This window comes from Limanda limanda, chromosome 8 (assembly GCF_963576545.1).
Source record: "Limanda limanda chromosome 8, fLimLim1.1, whole genome shotgun sequence".
Taxonomy (NCBI): Eukaryota; Metazoa; Chordata; class Actinopteri; order Pleuronectiformes; family Pleuronectidae; genus Limanda; species Limanda limanda.
In genome coordinates, this window is record NC_083643.1 from 3,585,647 (window position 1) to 3,609,193 (window position 23,547).

A 23,547-nucleotide genomic window follows, 5' to 3' on the forward strand; every position below is an offset into this window, starting at 1 on the left:
TGAAAGTCCTCGTGTCCTCGGGGTTCAGTTGTTTGCAATAAGTAACTTCACTACTAGATGTCTCTAAATATTTTGCTGGACATGTTCAGGAGTCGTACACATGGACCAGTGGACTATGTTCACATGTACGACACCTGGAAACGTCGCTAACTCATTCACAGTGAACCTGTAACTTAACATAACTTAACGTAACCATGGTTATCATGGAGATATGTGTTTTGGCTTCGCCCCTCGACTGAATGCTCCCACATGTCCACGCTTTCATGTGGTCAGTCCGAAGAAGTGAAGTGGCGATGATCTGACCACCGGGACAAGTCCTGGTTAGCTTCCACAGAAACATTACATGGACACATTGTCCAGCATTGGATTGTTTCTCTGTCATTAAAACTTCAGTCACATTGAGCCTGACTCGGCTCATTCTACAAACATCTCTCAGGTCAGGATCAGTGTCCACTGTTAGGAACACATGTTCTGAACTTTGACCTTAAAGCTCCAGTGTGGAAGATTCAGGTGAAAGGATCCATTGTTAAAAAAACTGAAGAGAACAGAATCCCAGAGATGTTTTCACTAGTTTCATCTGAATTGTACCAGTTGTTGTTTTCTTTACTTTAGAATGAGACATTGAGATTTATATACTTTATATTTACATGCTTTATATGTAAGTATTTTAGAATTAAATATTTTATATTTAAATACTTTATATTTACATACTTTATGTTTACATCAGGAGCGAGTCCTCTCTATTGAGGCAGCCATGTTTTTTACAGTCGCCCAGACTGGACAAACTAAACCTTTTGAGTTTCTATGACAACTGAAGCTACCACAGGTTCTCCTTCATGTTTGGAAGTGGGGGGGGGGCTGAGTTGTGTCCAGCTGCAACATGACACTTCACCACTAGATGTCACTACATTCTACACACTGAACCTTTGACATTATAACATGACCTCTGACCTCAGTGTCTCCAGTCGACAGGTTGGACTCTGTAGAAAACCACACAGCTCCTTCACTCCTGAGTCCTGCAGCTTGTTGTCACTCAGATCCAGTTCTCTCAGATGAGAGGGGTTTGACCTCAGAGCTGAAGCCAGAGAAGAACAGCTGATCTCTGACAGACTGCAGTTCCACAACCTGGATAAAGAATAAAACTTAGGTGTAAATTAAACTGAGTTCATGTGTGAAAATAACAGACACATATTCATGTCAGCACAGACTCATAACATGGAAGATAAATATGAAATCAGACATGTTGGACTAAAAACGAGTCCTGATTCAGTAATAATAGATTATTTGGACCCGGTCTCTGTCCTGCAGATCAGTTTAGGAATTCCAGAACTAAACTCAGTGTTTTAACAAGTAGATGAATATTTAAAATGTCAGAGATTAATTAATGAATGGATTCAAGTTATGTATGAAGAGGAATTATGTTAAATTAGAATTAAATGAGATCAATTGGAATAAATGCTGTTTATAGATATGAGATCTACAAAAGTCAGTCAGTGAACTGACCTCAGAGTCTTCAGTCGACAGGTTGGACTCTGTAGAAAACCACAAAGCTCCTTCATTCCTGAGACGTACAGCTTGTTCCAGCTCAGATCCAGTTCTCTCAGATGAGAGGGGTTTGAGCTCAGAGCTGAAGCCAGAGAAGAACAGCTGATCTCTGACAGACTGCAGTGATACAACCTGGATAAAGAATAAAACTTAACTGTAAATTAAATTGAGTTCTTGTGTGAAAATAAAGGACTTTGACTAAACTTCACTGTCTCTGTTTTCAGACCTAAAGCCTGAGTCAAGTTGTTCTAGACATTTTCTAGGAACTTTTCCTGCAGCCTCCTGATAAAGTTTCTGAGTGAGTCCATGTGAGAATAGAGCAGGTAAATGTCCAGAGGATTCACAGACAGCGAGTGGACGTGTTGAGGACACCAACACGTGAGACGGACGTGAAACTGTAGGAACACAAACATCTCAGTATGAAGAATAGGAGCCGTACACGTAGAAGACGAAGACGTCAACTTGGAAACACGAGGAGATTCCAGATCTTCTGGTGATGAGGGCCGACGCCGGTGTGGATGAGTTGTAAACAACAACACTGATCTTTCCACAGCAGAGTTTATACGTCATGTCCGGCCTCCTGCTGCTCTAGAGGCTCCGCCTACTGCTGCTCTCAGGCTCTGCCCCCTGCTGCTCCACCCCTTCTTCATATGTGAAAGTCAAACTCCAGAAAATGTCCAGACACTATTTTACTGAGTTCATGACTGAAAACAGCTTGAAAGTCCTTGTGTCCTCGGTGTTCAGTTGTTTGTAATATGTAACTTCACCACTAGATGTCTCTAAATATCCTGCTGGACATGTTCAGGACTCGTACACGTGAACAAGTGGACTATGTTCCAATGCATGACACCTGGAGACGTCACTAACTCCTTCACAGTGAACCTGTAACTTAACATAACTTAACCATGGTTGTCATGGAGATATGTGTTTTGGCTCCGCCCCTTGTCTGAATGTTCCCACATGTTCCTGTTGCTGTGAACGAGTCGGACCCAGACAATCTCCTGCTGCTGCTTCAGCTCCAGAGAATGTCCGACCCACTTGTCAGAACATGTTCCACAGTTGATGTGTGAAAGGACGAGCAGTTCTATGATCATGTTTTCTTGAAGTGGCGATGATCTGAGCAGCAGTTTGACCAGTTGAAAGTGGTGCAGGGAGCCTGAGGAACACGTGTGTACAGGGCGGGACAGAGATCTAGTGGTGAGAAGATAAAGGCATGGACGACCCTGTGTAAGTCCTGAAACCAGAGGAAGGGGTTTAATGTTGGAAATGACCCCAAAGTGGAAGAAACAGGGCTGACGAACTTGGTCCTAAAAATAAAAGTCATCAAATATAATCCACTTGGACTCTGGACCCTGAGCCCAGTCGCAGAACACCAACGCGGCACACTGTCATGTGGTGAGTCCACAGGACCACCGGGACAAGTCCTGGTTAGCTTCCACAGAAACATTACATGGACACATTGTCCAGCATTGGATTGTTTCTCTGTCAGTGAAACTTCAGTCACATTGAGCCTGACTCGGTCCTCAGCGCTCATTCTACAAACATCTCTCAGCTCAGTATCAGTGTTCACTGTTAGGAACACATGTTCTGACCTTTGACCTTAAAGCTCCAGTGTGGAAGATTACCGCGGCGCTAGCGCGGAGCTAACCGGAGCTAACCGCGGCGCTAGCGCGGAGCTAACAGGGCTGCTAACCAGAGCTATGGGCTTTGGGCAGTGAGAGCTGGAGCTAACTGCTCCTGCTCTCACTGCGGGCCTGCGCTTGGACTCTAGCAGCCAGGCTTCGGTCCACCTGACTCTGGTTCAAAACGATATGGTTGCAATATTGTATCTTTGTCTCCAGCACTCAAAACAGGTCAATCTGAGGAGGGCTGTTTTAGACAGGGTAAAAAGGGTTTTAAATGATCCTTGTGGTATTTTGACCAAAATATGTCTCAGACATTTCATTAAGACCCCAAGGATACAACCATATCAACTGTGGTAAAATGGACATACGATGGGACCTTTGAAGTAGCAGAGATCTTCCTGTTTTTATTTTCATGTTTGTTTGCACTTTAAGTTTTTGCACTTTAACATGACAGATTTGAATGTCAGTTCAGTTTACCAAGGCCACTTGTTATGCTGTTGTGTGTGTTGTTCAATGTTAAAGATGACAGTACCAATGGTGTCTCAAATACACCTCTTTTTTTACCTTTTACTAATCTGGATGTTTCAATGAAGAAAGAAGCAGTGTTATTGTTTCCAAGGACATTGGGAATATTTTCAGCTGGTTTTAAAAAAAAAATTTGTACACAATTTATCATACATGATATTTAACGACCTGGCTGCCACTTTATAGGTAGGTGTTATAGGCCTGAGCCTCTTTGAAAACACAACATTGTGTAAAATACAGGCTGTCTGAAGTGATTACTCGTTAATTTATAAGATTTAGTCTTTAGAAGAAAAACAAACTTTTAATCGCGATTAATGAATTTCAAAATGTGAGATTAATTAGTTAATTTTTTTTAATCTATTGACAGCCCTAATTTATATACTTTATATTTACATGCTTTATATGTAAGTATTTTAGAATTAAATACTTTATATTTAAATACTTTATATTTAAATACTTTATATTTATATACTTTATCTTTACATCAGGAGCAGGTCCTCTCTATTGAGGCAGACATGTTTTTTTACAGTAGCCCAGACTCGACAAACTAAACCTTTTGGGTTTCTATGACAACTGAAGCTACCACAGGTTCTCCTTCATGTTTTGAGGGGGGGGGGGGGGCGCTAAGGTGTGTCCAGTGGCAACATGACACTTTACCACTAGATATCACTACATTCTACACACTGAACCTTTAACATTATAACATGACCTCTGACCTCAGAGTCTCCAGGCGACAGGTTGGACTCTGTAGAAAACCACACAACTCCTTCACTCCTGAGTCCTGCAGGTTGTTGCTACTCAGATCCAGTTCTCTCAGATGAGAGGGGTTTGACCTCAGAGTTGAAGCCAGAGAAGAACAGATGATCTCTGTCAGTCTGCAGACACTCATCCTGGATAAAGGAATATGAATATTAGAATGTGTCCTCCTGTTGTTGTGGATCGTCATCATGTCAACACAGACTCTCAACATGCTGCTGACCTCAGTCCAGTCTGTGACCTGAAGATAAATATCAGATCAGACATGTTGGACCATTGTTTTCATTCATCAGCTTCTTCTCTGTGTGTTGGTCACTGAGCAGGTTTGTGTAATTAAACACTGTTTAAAGTAGGGACGGCTCCTGATGTCACTTCCTGTTTGTGTCTTTACTTATCAACTGTCCAAAGTGTTTCAATAAGAATGTGTCTTATTTTGAAAACCTGAGGAGGACGAGTGCTCGGTCTCAGTCCACATGTTATTTACTGACACTTTCTCAGTGATCAGGAGCAGGTGAGTGCAGGTGAATGGAGTTGATGAGGTGGACGTGACTGACAGGCTGGGTGAGGGACAGATGACTGAGGGACAGTGAGCAGAGCAGAGCTGAGACAATTCAAATAAATAATGACCCACTAAGAAAGAAAGTCTGAAAAGTGAAGAAGGATTTAAGGACCTCAGAGTCTCCAGTCGACAGTTTGGACTCTCCAGTCCAGAACACAGCATTTTCACTTCTGAATCCTGCAGCTCGTTGAAGCTCAGATCCAGTTCTCTCAGATGTGAGGGGTCTGACTTCAGAGCTGAGGCCACGACTTCATAGTGAGTCTCTGAGAGGAAACAACCACGGAGTCTGTAATTAAAGAAAATATCAAATCTGTGAGAATGAAATCAGAAAACACAACATTCATACAAAACGTGATCATGTGACCCTCACCCTGGTTAATCCCCTCTTTGTTAAAAACACCTCAAGAGAATCCTTTCAGATTTGGTCCAAGCGTTGATTCAGACTAACAGAGGAACTCATTAGATTCAGGTGGTCAGAGGTCAAAGGTCAAGGTCACAGAACATGTTCATGGCCTCTTGAACATGATATCTCAAGTCTGTCTTTAGGGCAGAGGTCTTCAACAGGGTTCCGCAGAGGTACTGCAGGGGGGTCGCGAAATCTTTCAAATTAAAAAAAATATATTAAAAAATTGAAAAAATTGTCTTATTATTATAATAATAATAAGAAAATTGTCTTATTATTATAATAATAAGACAATTTTTTCAATTTTTAATATATTTTTTTTAATTTTCGAACCAATTTTTTCCCCACAAATTTAAATATCTTTAAATACACACTAACATGCATCCAACATATTGTGAGGCTGATTCTACCCTCTGCCTGACAACCTCCATCCGTCCAAGGTTAGATAGTGTTCTAACCATCAGGGTCCGACATCTCACTAATGTGGGAGTGTGTGTGGTATCCACAGATGGCTTGAGGATTCACTGTCTCTTCTACATGTATGTTTAAAATAAAAACATGAATCTGTGAATTACTTTAATAGGTCAGTGTTGTATGCAAGATGTATGTTTATAAATGGCAGTGGCATGGCCACCCTGTACCTTTCACATGTTTAAATTAAAAAGATGAATATATGAACCTGTGTAATATTTGAATAGCTTAGTATTGAATTCACAATAACAGTGTATACATGGCACTATGCCCAGTTTAATATAAAACACAATTTTATACAATATATATATAGTAGGGGGTCCCTGCTCCATCTCTCCACCAGTTTGGGGGTACTTGGCCTGAAAAACGTTGAAGACCCCTGCTTTAGGGGATTTCTTCACATTTTGACTCAAACAAACTGATAGATTTCAGTAGTCAAAGGTCAAAGGTCACAGTGACCTCATATTATTGTGAAGTCCACATGTCAGGAACCTGGAGGGACGGACACTGCACTGGTTGGTGGTGGAGGACAAACGCAGGGTGGGAACTCTAGTTTGATAAGAAAGAAGAATAAACTATATTTCCTGCTTCTTCAGTTTCAAGGATCCGTCAGTGATTCTCATCAGTGATCGTCTCCTCACTCTGTGCTAGCTGTTTGCTCATATACATATATATATATATGTATATATACATATATATATACATATATATATATTGATATATATACATATATATACAGTATATACAATAACCTCACTTGGACCCCACATGGTTGTATGTCTGAACTCTCAAACTCCAGCACAGTGATCACATTGGATTTCACTCTCCACATCTGATCTAGTTGTCCTCATATGTACATGAGAACAATAAGAATGTATATGTACATAATAATAATAACTTTATCACACACACACACACACTGAGTGTATTTGAAGAACGACTCATCTCCACTGATTGAACATGTTATTGATCATGTCTGGACTCACCGAGCCTTCCTGCAGTTCCTCACAGCTGGGATCAGTCTTCGTCGACCCTGGGTTGATGTGTTGAACTTGTCCAGGTCCAACTCATCCAGAACCTCCTCTGACATCTGCAGCATGTAGGCCAGAGCTGAGCAGTGGATCTCAGAGAGTTCCTCCTTTGATTTGTTCTCTGACGTCAGGAACTGTTTCATCTGCTGATGAACTGAGTGGTCGTTCATCTCAGTCAGACAGTGGAATATGTTGATGCTTCTGTCAGGAGAAATGTCATCACTCTGCATCTCCTTCAGGATGCTGATGACTCTCTGGATGAGCTCTGGATTGTTCTCTGTCTGACCCAGCAGGCCTCCTAAGACTCTCTGGTTGGACTCCAGACTGAGGCCGTGAAGGAAGCGAACAAACAGGTCCAGATGACCATTTGTACTGGTAAGGGATTTCTCCATGGTTCTCTTCAGAAGGTCATTCAGGGAGAACGTACTGTCTGTGTTCCCACATGTTCCCAAGAAGTTGTTGAGTTCTTCTGTGTTCCTCTCTGTGTAACAGTGGAACATGTAGACTGCAGCCAGAAACTCCTGGACGCTCAGATGAACAAAGCAGTAGACTGATTTCTGGAAGATCTCACACTCTCTTCTGAAGATCTCAGTACAAACTCCTGAGTACACCGAGGCCTCTGTGACATTAAGACCACACCGCTCCAGGTCTTCTTGGTAGAACATGATGTTTCCTTCCTTCAGATGTTTAAGTGCCAGCCTCCCCAGCTCCAGGAGAACTTTCCTGTCAGCCTCCGTCAGCTGTTGTGGACTCGTCTCATGTCCATCACCGTACTTGTTGTTCTTCCTCTTTGTCTGAACCAGCAGGAAGTGTGAGTACAGGTCAGTCAGGGTCTTGGGCAGCTCTCCTCTCTGGTCTGTGGTCAACATGTGCTCCAGAACTGTAGCACTGATCCAGCAGAAGACTGGGATTTGACACATGATGTGGAGGCTCCTGGACGTCTTGATGTGTGAGATGATTCTGCTGCACAGCTCTTCATCACTGAATCTCCTCCTGAAGTACTCCTCCTTCTGGGCCTCAGTGAAGCCTCGTACTTCTGTGACCCGGTCAACACATGCAGGAGGGATCTGATTGGCCGCCGCAGGTCTGGAGGTTATCCAGACGAGAGCCGAGGGAAGCAGATTCCCCCGGATGAGGTTTGTCAGCAGCACGTTGACTGATGACCTCTGTGTGACCTCAGACACAAGCTTCCTGTGGTTGAAGTCCAGAGAAGGTCTGCTTTCATCCAGGCCGTCAAAGATGAACAAAGGTTTACAGACAGCGAGCGTCTCTGCCGTGAGCTTCTGTAACGCTGGATGGAAAACACGGAGCAGCGTGAGGAGACTGTGCTGCTGGTCCTTCACCAGGTTCAGCTCCCTGAACGAAAGCACAGTCAGCAGACCCACATCCTGGTTTTCTAAACCCTCTGCCCAGTCCAGAGTGAACTTCTGCACCATGAAGGTTTTTCCAACGCCAGCGACGCCGTTGGTCAGGACGACTCTGATGCTGCTCTGCTGGTCAGTGGAGGCTTTAAAGATGTCGTGGCACCTGATGGGAGTGTCATGGAGGATCTTCTTCTTGGAAGCCGTCTCAAGCTGCCTCACCTCATGTTGAGTATTAACATCTTCACTCTGTCCCTCTGTGATGTAGAGCTCAGTGTAGATTCTGTTGAGGAGGGTTCTACTTCCTGTTGCATCACTTCCTTCCGTCACATGTTCACATCTCCTCCTCAGACTGAGCTGATGTTCATCTAAAACCTCCTGCAGACCACGATCTGCTGAGAGACAAGAAACAATGTCAGAGACAGAGAATCTGAGAATCTGCTGATTGTTTTCATTAGATACAGAAATACTACAGAAAATAAAAGATTTATAACTTTGTGCTTTTCTAACAATGTTAAATGTTGATGCTGTATGAAGGAACAAAATAAAACCACATGTGCTGTTGTCAGAAGTGAAGACATCAGAAGACACATGTACAGTGCTGCTCTGACCGGCTGTCTGAGCTCCAGCTCCTGTTCTGGATCTTTGTCCACACTGGGGACAGGAGGAGTCTCCTGAAGAACCACACTGGTCCCAGTATGAGGTGATGCACTGTCTGCAGAACCAGTGTCCACAACTGGTGGAGACTGGATCCTTCAGGATGTCCTGACACGAAGCACAGCAGGACAAGTGCTGCTCCTCAGAAACATGACTCCTCTTCCTCTCCCTGTGAAGACATGTCCTGATCACTCACATATCACAGGTTGCTATTACTCCTGTCAAGGAGGTTTTGTTTTCACCCAGTATGTTTGTGTGTTGGTTGGTTCGTTAGTTGGACTATAAAATACAACAGATTACCAGTAAACTTGGTGGAAAGTTGTGGTCTGTGAACCAGATCGGGGGAGGGAATCCTCTTTCACAGACATGTTCAGAGGACTGATGTTTACCAGTGTGTGGAATTTGGTGCAGATCCAAATAAGAACGAGTCTCTAGTGGGTTTCAAATTGGTTTCATAAGGAGCGTGTTGGTTCTTGGTGGAGGTCTGAGCTCTTTGAGTGATTCTGAGAGATTAGTCACCAACTTCAATGAAGCTGTGTCCTAATGCAGGGGCCACACTAGAGGAAACTAGATCCTCTTCAGATCAGGTCACAGTAGAAACAGTCTCTTACTCTGTGTGTGAGGGTCCAGGTTCTTTACTGAAGTTGAAAGGATGATCCATGGACATGTCACTCTTCAGAGACAGACAGCTGGACCCTGGAGACTCTGCTCTCAGTCTGTGGTCCTGACCTCTGCAAACACAAACATGTTTTTATTCAGAACACATCATTCACTGGTTCATTCTCTGAGGATTCAGTTTGGATCTTCACATGTTTGTAGCAGGTCTCTTACTTTGTGTGTGAAGGTCCAGGTTCATTACTGAAGAGTGGACGATCTCCCATGGACCAGTCACTCTTCAGAGACACACAGCTGAACCCTGGAGACTCTGCTCTGTCCTCTTCCTCCTCATAACCACTCATTTTTTGTCTGAGTAGAAAAACACTGTGAGCTCAAACACAAACAATGAAGCCAGGTACGTAAACTCAGTGTTTCTTCTAATATAACAGAGTCAACCCTCCTACACTGTGTCCCTGTTGTCACGGTAACCTGAGAGAGTTGTAGGTTTAATGTGTTGGAATCAGCCAATCACAGCGTTGAGTCAAACTTTTGATTGACTGACAGAAGTTCATCCTGAATCTTCTTCTCTCTAAAGTCCACGAGTAGAAAACTGACCCAGAGTTTGTGACAGTGAAATAATATGAATGAATAATATAAATGTTGCTGAACACTCACCAGCCTCAGACTTCACGTCTCCTCCGTCTGCTCCTTGAAGTTAGAACGAGTCTGAACACTTTCACTTCCTCTCGGCAGTTACTGGAAATCACATGACTCTGTGTGTGACTGTGTGTGTGTGTAACTGTTTGTGTGTGTGTGACTGTGTGTTTGTGTGTGTGTTGTATTCACATGAAACTAACCCTAACCCATGTTTCCTCTTGTGATTTGAAGGTTGTTATATTTCGAGAGGGAGATGGAGATAGAGAGGTCGAGAGAGAGAGAGAGAGAGAGAGAGAGAGAGAGAGAACGAGAGAGAGAGAGAGGAGAGTTGAGACTCCACAGTGACATCAGACCATACTCGGAGGAGGAAGACGAGGAGGGAGGATGAAGAGGAGGAGGAGTGACTGACCCACTGTGGCATGTGTCCTCCATCAGGGTCGTGGTGATGATACTGCAAAACCAGAACCGTGGCGATGACAGACAGACCCACGATCACCATGGTGGTGGCAAAGTACTGAGCTGAGACACCGGGAGAGAAGATCAGTGAGAAGCTTCAACTTCAAGGTGACGGACGGATGAAGGATGAGAAGACAGATGAGACACTGACGGAGGTTCTCACCGATCAGAGGAACCGAGTCTGACGTCATGATCTCAGCCACGAGCAGCATGAAGAGCGTCAGAGAGAGCAACACGGTGACACCTTCACCTGCACAGTGAAGCCAGCCACTGGAGCTGGGATCCACCTGCGTGACCTTTGTGTGACCAACATTACGACCTTGTGTGAGGGTCTGAGGAGGTCAGAGGTCAAAGGTTATTTACACAGAAAGGAACCAGATCAATAAAAACAGCAGAACCAAGAAAAAGCTCAGGAACTGAGACGCACACACAAAGAAACATAAACTGAGGATCAGGGTTTTAAACACGTCTCATTGTTGATGTGGTGATTTCAGTTTGGCTCCAGGATCCGGTTCAGTGCTGTGATTTCCTCTGAGCGTGAACAGGTTAATTAACGGCTTCTGTTAATGGTGTAGAATGAGACAAATTCAAACAAGTCGGGAGCAGAGGGACACATCAGGTTTATCACATGGAATCTTCTCTGTGCAGCTCAGATGGTTTGTAACAGGATAACTGTTCAAACTAATCCTAAATATATCATATATCAAATTGTTAAGCTCGTTTTCTGATACCTGTAAGAAAATCGATACTCCGGTGCCAGAACTGATCCTTAAGTAAAATGACTGTCGGCAAAATGGAGGTTTTAAAAGTCACTATTTTAACCGTGGGTTGTGATTTTGGTATAAACGAGGTACGGGTGTGATTCCAGTTCTCAGATAAACCGCCTCTCTTCTTAGAAAACTTCAAAATCAAGCCGATGTTTTTCACATGTTCATCCAGAATATTTCTGAAATCATAACCTTGATGGCGGTAAAGGCGTTTGGAGAAGGTGTCAGGGTCCCGAGCAGTTGATCTCAACACGGGAAGAAGCTGGAACTCAGGTCTCTAAACGAGTGTCAGGTTTAAAGCTCGACACACAGAGCTGCGTCCTCCTCACCCAGAGAGATCTTCTCTCCGGAGTCGGCCGGCAGCAGGAAGACGAGGAGAGCGAGGGTGGAGATGAGGACGCAGGGGATGAGAAGTTGAGTCCGTAGTAGAGTGTCCTCCTCCTCAGCACCAGGGTGGTCGTAGAAACGCTCGTACCTGCGGCCGGGAACCTCTGGAAGAAAAACTCCACAGTCACAGTTTCTCAGCTCATCAGGTTTTCAAACTGTTGGTTAAACAGGAACGAAGCCATCACACCTGAAATGAGTCAGAAAGATGTGAAACACGTCTCTCAGATGTTCCTGCTGCAGAAGAACTGAGGCTAATGAAGCTGCTCAGGTTCCATCAGCAGGACGATCATCTGTTTCTATAACGTATCAGCCAGAGACGGATTAAATCCCCAGACGACGACAGGAGAATAACCACAATCTATTACGTCATTAATCCTCTCCTGTCTGTGACCTTTGACCTCTCACCTCTGTAATCCTGCTACAGGAAGAGTCAGAAAGAAAAAGAGATGATGATATATATCATATATTCATGTTTGCCACAAATCTCAAAATGATTCTTTACTATAAGCAGAAGATATAACATAATAATCATCATACTTTTGTTGAGATCAGATCCATGAACCTGGAAATGTTCTGCAAACTGTTCACATCACAAACAGATGAAAACAGAAGCTCTTGGCTGGAGGTGATAATTCAAGGTTCCACTTTATGATTGACAGACGCTGAGATCTTCTCCATGTTAATTGTTATTTCCATTGTATTTAAAGTTGTTCTCTCTTCTCAACCAGTCCGGAGAACATATCGTTTTTCTTTCTTTCTCTCTCACTTTTCATTTTAAGTTCCACAGTTTCCACAGTGAAGTATTTTAAAGATGTTTCTTCTGTAAAACAGTAAAGCAGAACGCCGTGTGGTCGACCTCAGGGAGATCCAATCAGTGAGCTCCATTAACTGCACCAGATAAAATCCAATCTGTTCCCAAACCAGCCAGAACCGGACTGAAGATAAGAGTTAAATGATCCGTGAGCAGAAAACAGAGCAAAGAACTTCAGGTAGAAACAATGAACAGATATACACATGGAGTTCTGTTTTATATATTTTCAATATATTCAATGAAAGGGACATTTTACTTTAATATTCCATTTAAAGTCACGCAGCACAAGTGAAGACAAATCCTCTCACGTTGAGTCAGAGAGCGAGAACTACAGGAGGATTTAGATTTGTTCCACGTTGAAGAGAAACTTCATATAATGAGAATAAACCCCGGGAGGAGAAGTGGTTCTGTCTGGAGATCTTCTCCTTCTGGACCGAAGATCTTTCACCAATCTCATCTCAAACTGCTTCTACTAAACATATTTATCATCTTCATCTGAACTTCAGCGACTTTTCCCACAAATCCTCTCGAACCTGAAACCCAAGCAGAGGTTGAGGAATGTGCATCAACTGGATGTGATGGTGAATTAATTAAATCAACTGATAAATAATCCAAAATAAATGTATTGATCTGCTGTCAGGCTGTTTATATTGAGACATATTGATCAGATGTAGAATTTCATTATGAGCACAAACTTTTCCTTATAAGTGGGTTAGGGTTTGTATAAAACGTCCTCGGGTCAGTTTTTTATTAAATATGGTAAAATGTTTATGAAACAGTTTCCTCAGAGACTTAAAGATGCTCTGCTCTTCATCGACTCTTCTTCATACTGTAAATGTCTCATTCACTTTTCTTCTGCTTTTTTCATTATGTCAAACTGGTGATTTTGTTCTTTTACCTGCACCAAGGACAAGATGTTTCCACCTGTTTGTTTGAAGAGGAAATAAACGCTGAGTCATGATTCCAGTGAAGTCGGTGGAAGGATGTTTATTGAGCATTAAAGCAGAGACAAGTAGAAACAGAACTTTTCTCTCTGAGATGTTTTTCTTCTCGTTACATCTGGTTTGTCACAGAGGAAATGATCCATGTGTTGGACTCATAGACTGAATATAAAGGCTTTGACTGGGATGTGCTGCTGTTATACTTCAGCGCCACCTGTGGGTCAAAAGTAGAAAAGACACCACCGCTCTGCACCTGATGCAGAAATGAAAACGTCCCATTTTTAAGTCCAGAGTTTTGATCTTTTGTGTCAAAGACAAAACTCTGATTTTGATCTCAAAGTGATTTGATTGTGTTGAACTTTGTGTTGAACTAAATCAATTTGTGACGTGAATCTACGAACTTTAAGATCATAAACAAACATATACACACAATGTGGTTCTACACCCATGGAGACATACTGAGGGACAAAGGTGGGAAATAATAAAGACAAACTTAAAAAAACTGTATGTGAGTCTTTATAGAGGGCTTATATATACTGCTTGTGTTGTGTCATTTCAATAAACACATTCTTCATGTGAATAAACACAATCTGGGCAGGAAGGTTGCTGGTTTGAATCCGGTTCAGATGGGTTTTCCTGTGTGGAGTCTGCATGTTCTCCCCGTGTTTTCTCCAGGTGCTCCCGCTTCATCTCACAAACACATGCAGATTAGGGGTTATGTAGATTGGAGACTACACACAAGTTGCTGCTGCTTCAGCCTCTGGATCCTCAGGACACAGCTCAGCCTCCGTCCACACACACTGTCCTCTTCACACTCACCTTCAATAAGACAACTTCCACCTGTTGAGAGAAGAAGACATCAGTGTCCCAGAGACTCACTTCATCAGCTGTGAGTCAGTGATGCAGCACATCCAGTAGAAAGAGCAGCAGGGACTTCAGTTCTGTTCAGAGGTGGAGCAGCTTCCTCTCTGCTTCATGTTCACGTGTTGGAATGAACACGCTAAGAGCTCAGTGTGTGTCCTCTGCATGTCAAAGTGCAGAGTGGACACCTGAGAGGTGGATTTACTGCTGTTACAGGTGAAGCCATGTTTCACTGTGTGTTGATGAACATCTGCTTCTGACAAACTGGGACCAGATGAGACAGATGGACCTCAGCAGAGGTTCTGCTCTGTATAAAGAGCTCCTGGTTACCATGGTGATGAGGACGCACACTGACTCTGAGGACGCACACTGACCCTGAGGACACATATTGTCTCACTGACTATGAGCACAAACATACTGCTTCTGAGGACACACATTGTCTCACTAACTCTGAGGACACACACTGTCTCTGAGGACACACACTGACGCTGAGGACACACATTGTCTCACTAACTCTGAGGACACACACTGTCTCGCTGACGCTGAGGACACACACTATCTCTGAGGACACACACTGACGCTGAGGACACACACTGACTCTGATGACACATATTGTCTCACTGACTATGAGGACACACACTGTCTTACTGACTCTAAGGACACACACTGACTCTGAGGACACACACTGTCTCTGAGGACACACATTGTCTCACTGTCTCTGAGGACACACATTGTCTCACTGTCTCTGAGGACACACACTGACTCTGAGGACACACATTGTCTCACTGTCTCTGAGGACACACATTGTCTCACTGTCTCTGAGTACACACACTGTCTCTGAGGACACACACTGTCTCACTGTCTCTGAGGACACACACTGTCCCACTGACTCTGAGGACACACACTGTCTCTGAGGACACACACTGTCTCACTGTCTCTGAGGACACACACTGTCTCACTGACTGAAGACACACACTGTCTCACTGTCTCTGAGGACACACACATGGACCTGTCTCCCGGAAGCTGACTGAGGTCATCTGGTGTGTTAAGGAGAGTGTGCACCACACAACAGTGTAGAGTCACTGTGGTCAGTGGGCGGAGCTTCTATACGGGTTGATCTCCAACTTAACCTGGAGCAGGTTAGCCGTTCATCAGAGGTTACCATGGTGATTTACCTTGTTAGGAAGTGGACGAGCTTCGTAGGACTGAAAAAACTAAACCTGAAGTTAACCTGATGACCACAAATCCTGCTTGGTAGCACAGACCCTGGATCTGTGATACTGACTGTGTTTAGTGAAATACTGATGAAAGCATTGTGGACTGACTCCAACCATCTATTGACCTCAGAGTCTCCAGTCGACAGGTTGGACTTTGCTTTAGATCAAGCAGCTCCTTCACTCCTGAGTCCTTCAGGTCGTTTAGACTCAGATCCAGTTCTCTCAGATGAGAGGGGTTTGACCTCAGAGCTGAAGCCAGAGAAGAACAGCTGATCTCTGTCAGACTGCAGTGATGCAACCTGGATAAAGAATAAAACTTAACTGTAAATTAAACTGAGTTCATGTCTGAAAATAACACAGACTCATAACATGGCAGATAAATATGAAATCAGACATGTTGGACTAAAAACGAGTCCTGATTCAGTACAAATAGATTATTTGGACCCGGTCTCTGTCCTGCAGATCAGTTTAGGAAATCCAGAACTAAACTCAGTGTTTTAACAAGTAGCTGAATATTTAAAAGGTCACAGATTAATTAATGAATGGATTCAAGTTATGTATGAAGAGGAATTATGTTAAATTAGAATTAAAATAGATAAATTGTGAATAAATGCTGTTCATAGATATGAGATCTACAAAAGTCAGTCAGTGAACTGACCTCAGAGTCTCCAGTCGACAGGTTGGACTCTGTAGAAAACCACACAGCTCCTTCACTCCTGAGTCCCGCAGCCTGCTGTTGTAGCTCAGATCCAGTTCTCTCAGATGAGAGGGGTTTGACCTCAGAGCTGAAGCCAGAGAAGAACAGCTGATCTCTGTCAGAATGCAGAACTCCAACCTGGATAAAGAAATATGAATATTAGAATGTGTCCTCCATGTTGTTGTGGATCGTCATCATGTCAACACAGACTCGCAACATGCTGCTGACCTCAGTCCAGTCTGTGACCTGAAGATAAATATCAGATCAGACATGTTGGACCATTGTTTCATTCATCAGCTTCTTCTCTGTGTGTTGGTCACTGAGCAGGTTTGTGTAATTAAACACTGTTTAAAGTAGGGACGGCTCCTGATGTCACTTCCTGTTTGTTTTTATACTCATCAACTGTCCAATTTGTTTCAATAAGAATGTGTCTTATTTTGAAAACCTGAGGAGGACGAGTGCTTGGCCTCAGTCCACATGTTATTTACTGACACTGTCTTCGTGATCAGGAGCAGGTGAGTGCAGGTGAATGGAGTTGATGAGGTGGACGTGACTGACAGGCTGGGTGAGGGACAGATGACTGAGGGACAGTGAGCAGAGCACAACTGAGACAATTTAAATAAATAATGACCCAATAAGAAAGAAAGTCTTAAAAGTGAAGAAGGATTTAAGGACCTGAGAGCCTCCAGTCGACAGTTTGGACTCTCCAGTCCAGAACACAGCAGCTTCACTCCTGAGTCCTGCAGGTCGTTTCTACTCAGATCCAGTTCTCTCAGATGTGAAGGGTCTGACTTCAGAGCTGAGGCCACGACTTCCCAATGAATCTTTGAGAGGAAACAACCACGGAGTCTGTAATTAAAGAAAATATCAAATCTGTGAGAATTAAATCCGAAAACACAACATTCATACAAAACGTGATCATTTGACCCTCACCCTGGTAAATCCCCTTATTGTTAAAAACTCCTCAAGAGAATCCTATCAGATTTGGAACAAGCGTTCATTCAGACTAACAGAGGAACTCATTAGATTCAAGTGGTCAAAGGTCAAAGGTCGAGGTCACAGAACATGTTCATGGCCTCTTGAACATGATATCTCAAGTCTGTCTTCAGGGGAATTCTTCACATTTTGACATTTCAGTGGTCAAAGGTCAAAGGTCACAATGACCTCATATTGTTGTGAAGTCAACATGTCAGGAACCTGGAGGGACAGACACTGCACTGGTTGGTGGTGGAGGACAAACGCAGGGTGGGAACTCTACTTTGACCAGAAAGAAGAATAAATAAATATATTTAATGCTTCTTCAGTTTCAAGGAACCGTCAGTGATTCAGTGATCGTCTCCTCACACTGTGCTAGTTGTTTGCTCAGATATATCTATTTATATATATATAGATATATATACAGTATATACAATAACCTCCCTTCGACCCCACATGGTCGTATGTGTGTATTTGAAGAACGACTCATCTCCACTGATGAACATGTTATTGAGCATGTCTGGACTCACAGAGCCTTCCTGCAGTTCCTCACAGCTGGGATCAGTCTCCATCGACCCTGGTATGATGTGTTGAACTTTTCCAGGTCCAACTCATCCAGAACCTCCTCTGACATCTGCAGCATGTAGGCCAGAGCTGAGCAGTGGATCTCAGAGAGTTCCTCCTTTGATCTGTTCTCTGACGTCAGGAACTGTTTCATCTGCTGATGAACTGAGTGGTCGTTCATCTCAGTCAGACAGTGGAAGATGTTGATGCTTCTGTCAGGAGAAATGTCATCACTCTCCATCTCCTTCAGGTTGTTGATGACTCTCTGGATGATCTCTGCATTGTTCTCTGTCCGACCCAACAGGCCTCCTAAGACTCTCTGGATGATATTTGGATTGTTCCCTGTTCGACCCAGCAGGCCTCCTAAGACTCTCTGGTTGGACTCCAGACTGAGGCCATGAAGGAAGCGAACAAACAGGTCCAGATGACCATTTGCACTAGTGAGGGATTTCTCCATGGTTCTCTTCAGGAGGTCATCCAGGGAGAAGGTACTGTCTGTGTTCCCACATGTTCCCAAGAAGTTGTTGAGTTCCTCTCTGTTCCTCTTGGTGTAACAGTGGAACATGTAGACTGCAGCCAGAAACTCCTGAACGCTCAGATGAACAAAGCAGTAGATTGATTTCTGGAAGATCACACATTCTCTTCTGAAGATCTCAGTACAAACTCCTGAGTACACCGAGGCCTCTGTGACTTTAAGACCACACCGCTCCAGGTCTTCTTGGTAGAACATGATGTTTCCTTCCTCCAGATGTTTAAGAGCCAGCCTCCCAAGCTTCAGGAGAACATCCCTTTCAGCCCTCTTCTTACCGTACTTGTTGTTCTTCCTCTTTGTCTGGACCAGCAGGAAGTGTGAGTACAGGTCAGTCAGGGTCTTTGGCAGCTCTCCTCTCTGGTCTGTGGTCAACATGTGCTCCAGAACTGTAGCACTGATCCAGCAGAAGACTGGGATTTGACACATGATGTGGAGGCTCCTGGACATCTTGATGTGTGAGATGATTCTGCTGCACAGCTCTTCATCACTGAATCTCCTCCTGAAGTACTCCTCCTTCTGGGCGTCAGTGAAGCCTCGTACTTCTGTGACCCTGTCAACACATGCAGGAGGGATCTGATTGGCCGCCGCAGGTCTGGAGGTTATCCAGACTAGAGCCGAGGGAAGCAGATTCCCTCGGATGAGGTTTGTCAGCAGCACGTTGACTGATGACCTCTGTGTGACCTCACACACAAGCTCCCTGTGGTTGAAGTCCAGAGAAGGTCTGCATTCATCCAGGCCGTCAAAGATGAACAAAGGTTCACAGACAGCGAGCATCTCTGCCGTGAGCTTCTGTAACGCTGGATGGAAAACACGGAGCAGCGTGAGGAGACTGTGCTGCTGGTCCTTCACCAGGTTCAGCTCCCTGAACGAAAGCACAGTCAGCAGACCCACATCCTGGTATTCTAAACCCTCTGCCCAGTCCAGAGTGAACTTCTGCACCGAGAAGGTTTTTCCAACGCCAGCGACGCCGTTGGTCAGGACGACTCTGATGCTGCTCTGCTGGTCAGTGGAGGCTTTAAAGATGTCGTGGCACCTGATGGGAGTGTCGTGGAGGATCTTCTTCTTGGAAGCCGTCTCAAGCTGCCTCACCTCATGTTGTGTATTAACCTCTTCACTCTGTCCCTCTGTGATGTAGAGCTCAGTGTAGATCCTGTTGAGGAGGGTTCTACATCCTGTTTCATCACTTCCTTCAGTCACATGTTCACATCTCCTCCTCAGACTGAGCTTATGTTCATCTAAAACCTCCTGCAGACCAGGATCTGTGGAAAGACAAGAAAAAATGTCAGAGACAGAGAATCTGAGAATCTGCTGATTGTTTTCATCAGATACAGAAAAACTACAGAAAATTAAAGCTTTTTAAATATGTGCTTTTCTAACAATGTGAAATGTTGATGCTGTATGAAGGAACAAAATAAAACCACATGTGCTGTTGTCAGAAGTGAAGACATCAGCAGACTCATGTACAGTGCTGCTCTGACCGGCTGTCTGAGCTCCAGCTCCTGTTCTGGATCTTTGTCCACACTGGGGACAGGAGGAGTCTCCTGGAGAACCAGACTGGTCCCAGTATGAGGTGATGCACTGTCTGCAGAACCAGTGTCCACAGCTGGTGGAGACTGGATCCTTCAGGACGTCCTGACACGAAGCACAGCAGGATGACTGCTCCTCCTCAGAAACATGACTCCTCTTCCTCTCCCTGTGAAGACATTTCCTGATCACTCACATGTCACAGTCACAGGTTGTCATTACTTCTGTCAAGGAGCTTTTGTTTTCACCCAGTATGTTTGTGTGTTGGTTGGTTCGTTAGTGGGATTATAAAAAATGACAGATTACCAGTAAACTTGGTGGAAGGTTGTGGTCTGTGAACCGGATCGGGGGGGGAGGGGGGGTCCTCTTTCACAGACATGTTCAGAGCACTGATGTTTACCATTGTGTGGAATTTGGTGCAGATCCAAATCAAAAATGAGTCTCTAGTGGATTTCAAAGTGGTTTCATAAGGAGCGTGTTGGTTCTTGGTGGAGGTCTGAGCTCTTTGAGTGATTCTGAGAGATTAGTCACCAACTTCAATGAAGCTGTGTCCTAATGCAGGGGCCACACTAGAGGAAACTAGATCCTCTTCAGAGCAGGTCACAGTAGAAACACTCTTACTCTGTGTGTGAGGGTTCAGGTTCTTTACTGAAGAAAGGAGGAGGTTCTTTGGAGCAGTCCCTCTTCAGAGACAGACAGCTGGATCCTGGACACTCTGCTCTGTCCTCTTCCTCCTCAAAACCACTCATCTTCAGTCTGAGAGGAAAAACACTGTGAGCTCAAACACACACAATGAAGCCAGGTACGTAAACTCAGTGTTTCTTCAAATATAACAGAGTCAACCCTCCTACACTGTTCCCCTGTTGTCACGGTAACCTGAGACAGTTGTAGGTTTAATGTGTTGGACTCAGCCAATCACAGCATTGAGTCAAACTGTTGATTGACTGACAGAAGTTCATCCTGAATCTTCTTCTCTCTAAAGTCCATGTGTAGAAAACAGACCCAGAGTCTGTGACAGTGAAATAATATGAATGAATAATATAAATGTAGCTGAACACTCACCAGCCTCAGACTTCACGTCTCCTTCGTCTGCTGCTTGAAGCTAGAACGAGTCTGAACACTTTCACTTCCTCTTGGCAGTTACAGGAAATAACATGACTGTGTGTGTGTGTGTGTGTGTGTGTGACTGTGTGTGTGTGTGTGTGTGTGTTTATGTTACAGTTTTTCTCAGTTGTTAACACACAAAAAGCGAAAATTCGGCACAAGTTGCACAACATTCACTTCATGTACCAATCGCTTGACCCAATTTGGCACTACTTCACACTCCCTTATCTGCATTAGACTCTGACTTTCCTTCTTTACACTCTGATGTAAATTACACATCACCTTGTTGTCAAAACACTACACACAATGTTCAGTTGTTGCACACACTTCTCAAGTAAAATCTCAAAGCATCAACCTACAACACACAAATACTCAAATCTCTAAACATTCAGGTCTGTTGAGTGATTTGCAATCAGGACGGCAGCATAAAAGTGCCTTCAGCCTCTGTTTTGTTTGATGAACAATAGAATAGAATAGAATACAATGTGCTCAGAGTATTTATATTTTGCAGGACTGAAAGAGAACCACACCGTGGAGGAAGAACACACATTTTCACAGCCGAACAGGAGACTGAAATTGTAGATATGGTTTGTGAGAACAATGCTATTACACTCAGACAAATAAAAACTAGGATCCTGGCTGACCATGTTCAATTTAGAATTGCCAGACCGTCAGTTCCTCTACATTGGATCGTATTCTTCATAAGAATGCCATGCGGATGAAACAAGTGAACAGGGTTCCATTCGAACTGAACACAGACGCATCAAGGAGTTACAGCAAGCGTTTGTGCTTGAAAGTACCAAACATTCAGCACTGACACATGCATGTATTTTACCTGTAATCCAATATTGTTCCTTTTCTACAGTGTCACTGTAGCCCACTGTGTTGACCTCTCTGTGTCCATACTGTAACTTTCATTCTCATGCTGTCTGTGTCAGCACTGTACTGTTCTCTGTGTGTACCGAAATAAACCTGATTTGTGTGCTGTTTTATGTTTGACTATGAAAAAAGTAGGCCTACACTGAGACAATATAATAGGAGAAATGGCTAATTCTCCAGAGTCATTGTCATTCATATGGTGTGTTCCATTTCGATGATTGTGTTTTCAATTTTGCACTTCAGTGTGCTGTAAATGCTTGGAAGTGTGCAAGCAAATGCTTAGATGTGTGTACTGAATAAATGGTATGTGTGTGTGTCATTTGAAAATATGGCTGTGTGTACCAAATGAAAACACGAGTTCCATTTTGATGGCAATGAGTCATCTTGCAAAGGGAGTGTCAGGTTTAGCATTTTGTGTGTGAGGTTTTGAGTTTTCTGTGTGGATATTTGAGAAAGCCGTTATTGTTTTGAAAAACGTGTGTTAACAATTGTGAAAAACTGTAATGCTTGGAAGCGTGCAAGCAAATGCTTAGTTGTGTGTACTCAATAAATGGTATGTGTGTGTCATTTGAAAATATGGCTGTGTGTACCAAATGAAAACACGAGTTCCATTTTGTGAACAGTTAGTTTTTCTCGATTGCTTACAGTTTTTCACAATTGTTAACACACGTTTTTCAAAACAATAACGGCTTTCTCAAAACTGCACACAGACAACTGAAAACCTCACACACAAAATGCTAAACCTGACACTCCCTTTGCAAGATGACTCTTTGCCATCAAAATGGAACTCGTGTTTTCATTTGGTACACACAGCCATATTTTCAAATGACACACACATACCATTTATTGAGTACACACAACTAAGCATTTGCTTGCACACTGCCAAGCATTTACAGCACACTGAAGTGCAAAATTGAAAACACAATCATCGAAATGGATTACACCATATGAATGACAATGACTGGAGAATTAGCCATTTCTCCTTTTGTAAACTGTCTCAGTGTAGGCCTACTTTTTTCATAGTCAAACATAAAACAGCACACAAATATGCATCAAAAAAGGTTTATTTCAGTACACACAGAGAACAGTACAGTACTGACACAGACAGCATGAGAATGAAAGTTACAGTCTGGACACAGAGAGGTCAACACAGTGGGCTACAGTGAGACACTGTAGAAAAGGAACAATATTGGATTACAGGTAAAATACATGCATGTGTCAGTGCTGAATGTTTGGTACTAACAAGCACAAACTCTCGCCGTAACTCCTTGATGCGTCTGTGTTCCGTTCAAATGGAACCCTGTTCACTCTTTTCATCCGCATGGCATTCCTATGAAGAATACGGTCCAATGTAGAGGAACTGACGGTCTGGACGTTTCTAAATGTAGCATGGTCAGCCAGGATCGTAGTTTTTATTTGTCTGAGTGTGATAGCGTTGCTCTCACAAACCATATCTACAATTTCAGTCTCTTGTTTGGCTGTGAACATGCGTGTTCTTCCTCCACGGTGTGGTTCTCTTTCAGTCCTGCAAAATATAAATACTGTGAGCACACTGTATTCTATTCTATTCCATTGTTCATCAAACAAAACAGAGGCTGAAGGCACTTTTATGCTGCAGTCCTGATTGCAAATTGCTCAACAGACC

The 23,547-nt window shown here is 43.5% G+C and overlaps 2 protein-coding genes across 2 annotated transcripts; both read right to left on the minus strand.

Moving 5' to 3' along the window:
* Positions 1 to 932: 932 nt before the first annotated feature.
* LOC133009036 (neuronal acetylcholine receptor subunit beta-4-like) lies at positions 933 to 12,355 on the minus strand. Its single transcript, XM_061076443.1, has 8 exons — positions 12,335 to 12,355; positions 12,203 to 12,215; positions 11,740 to 11,901; positions 10,807 to 10,887; positions 10,601 to 10,706; positions 1,985 to 2,035; positions 1,504 to 1,677; positions 933 to 1,125 (listed from the first exon to the last, which is right to left on the minus strand). Exons 1-8 carry the CDS (start codon positions 12,353 to 12,355, stop codon positions 933 to 935), a joined length of 801 nt encoding a protein of 266 aa, XP_060932426.1.
* A 1,220-nt stretch (positions 12,356 to 13,575) lies between these two features.
* LOC133009272 (NACHT, LRR and PYD domains-containing protein 12-like) lies at positions 13,576 to 20,774 on the minus strand. The gene is made up of 7 exons (XM_061076718.1): positions 20,541 to 20,774; positions 19,855 to 20,088; positions 17,830 to 19,656; positions 17,000 to 17,173; positions 16,286 to 16,462; positions 15,753 to 15,926; positions 13,576 to 14,389 (listed from the first exon to the last, which is right to left on the minus strand). Exons 1-7 carry the CDS (start codon positions 20,666 to 20,668, stop codon positions 14,371 to 14,373), a joined length of 2,733 nt encoding a protein of 910 aa, XP_060932701.1. The 5' UTR covers positions 20,669 to 20,774; the 3' UTR covers positions 13,576 to 14,370.
* Between the last annotated feature and the right edge of the window lie 2,773 nt (positions 20,775 to 23,547).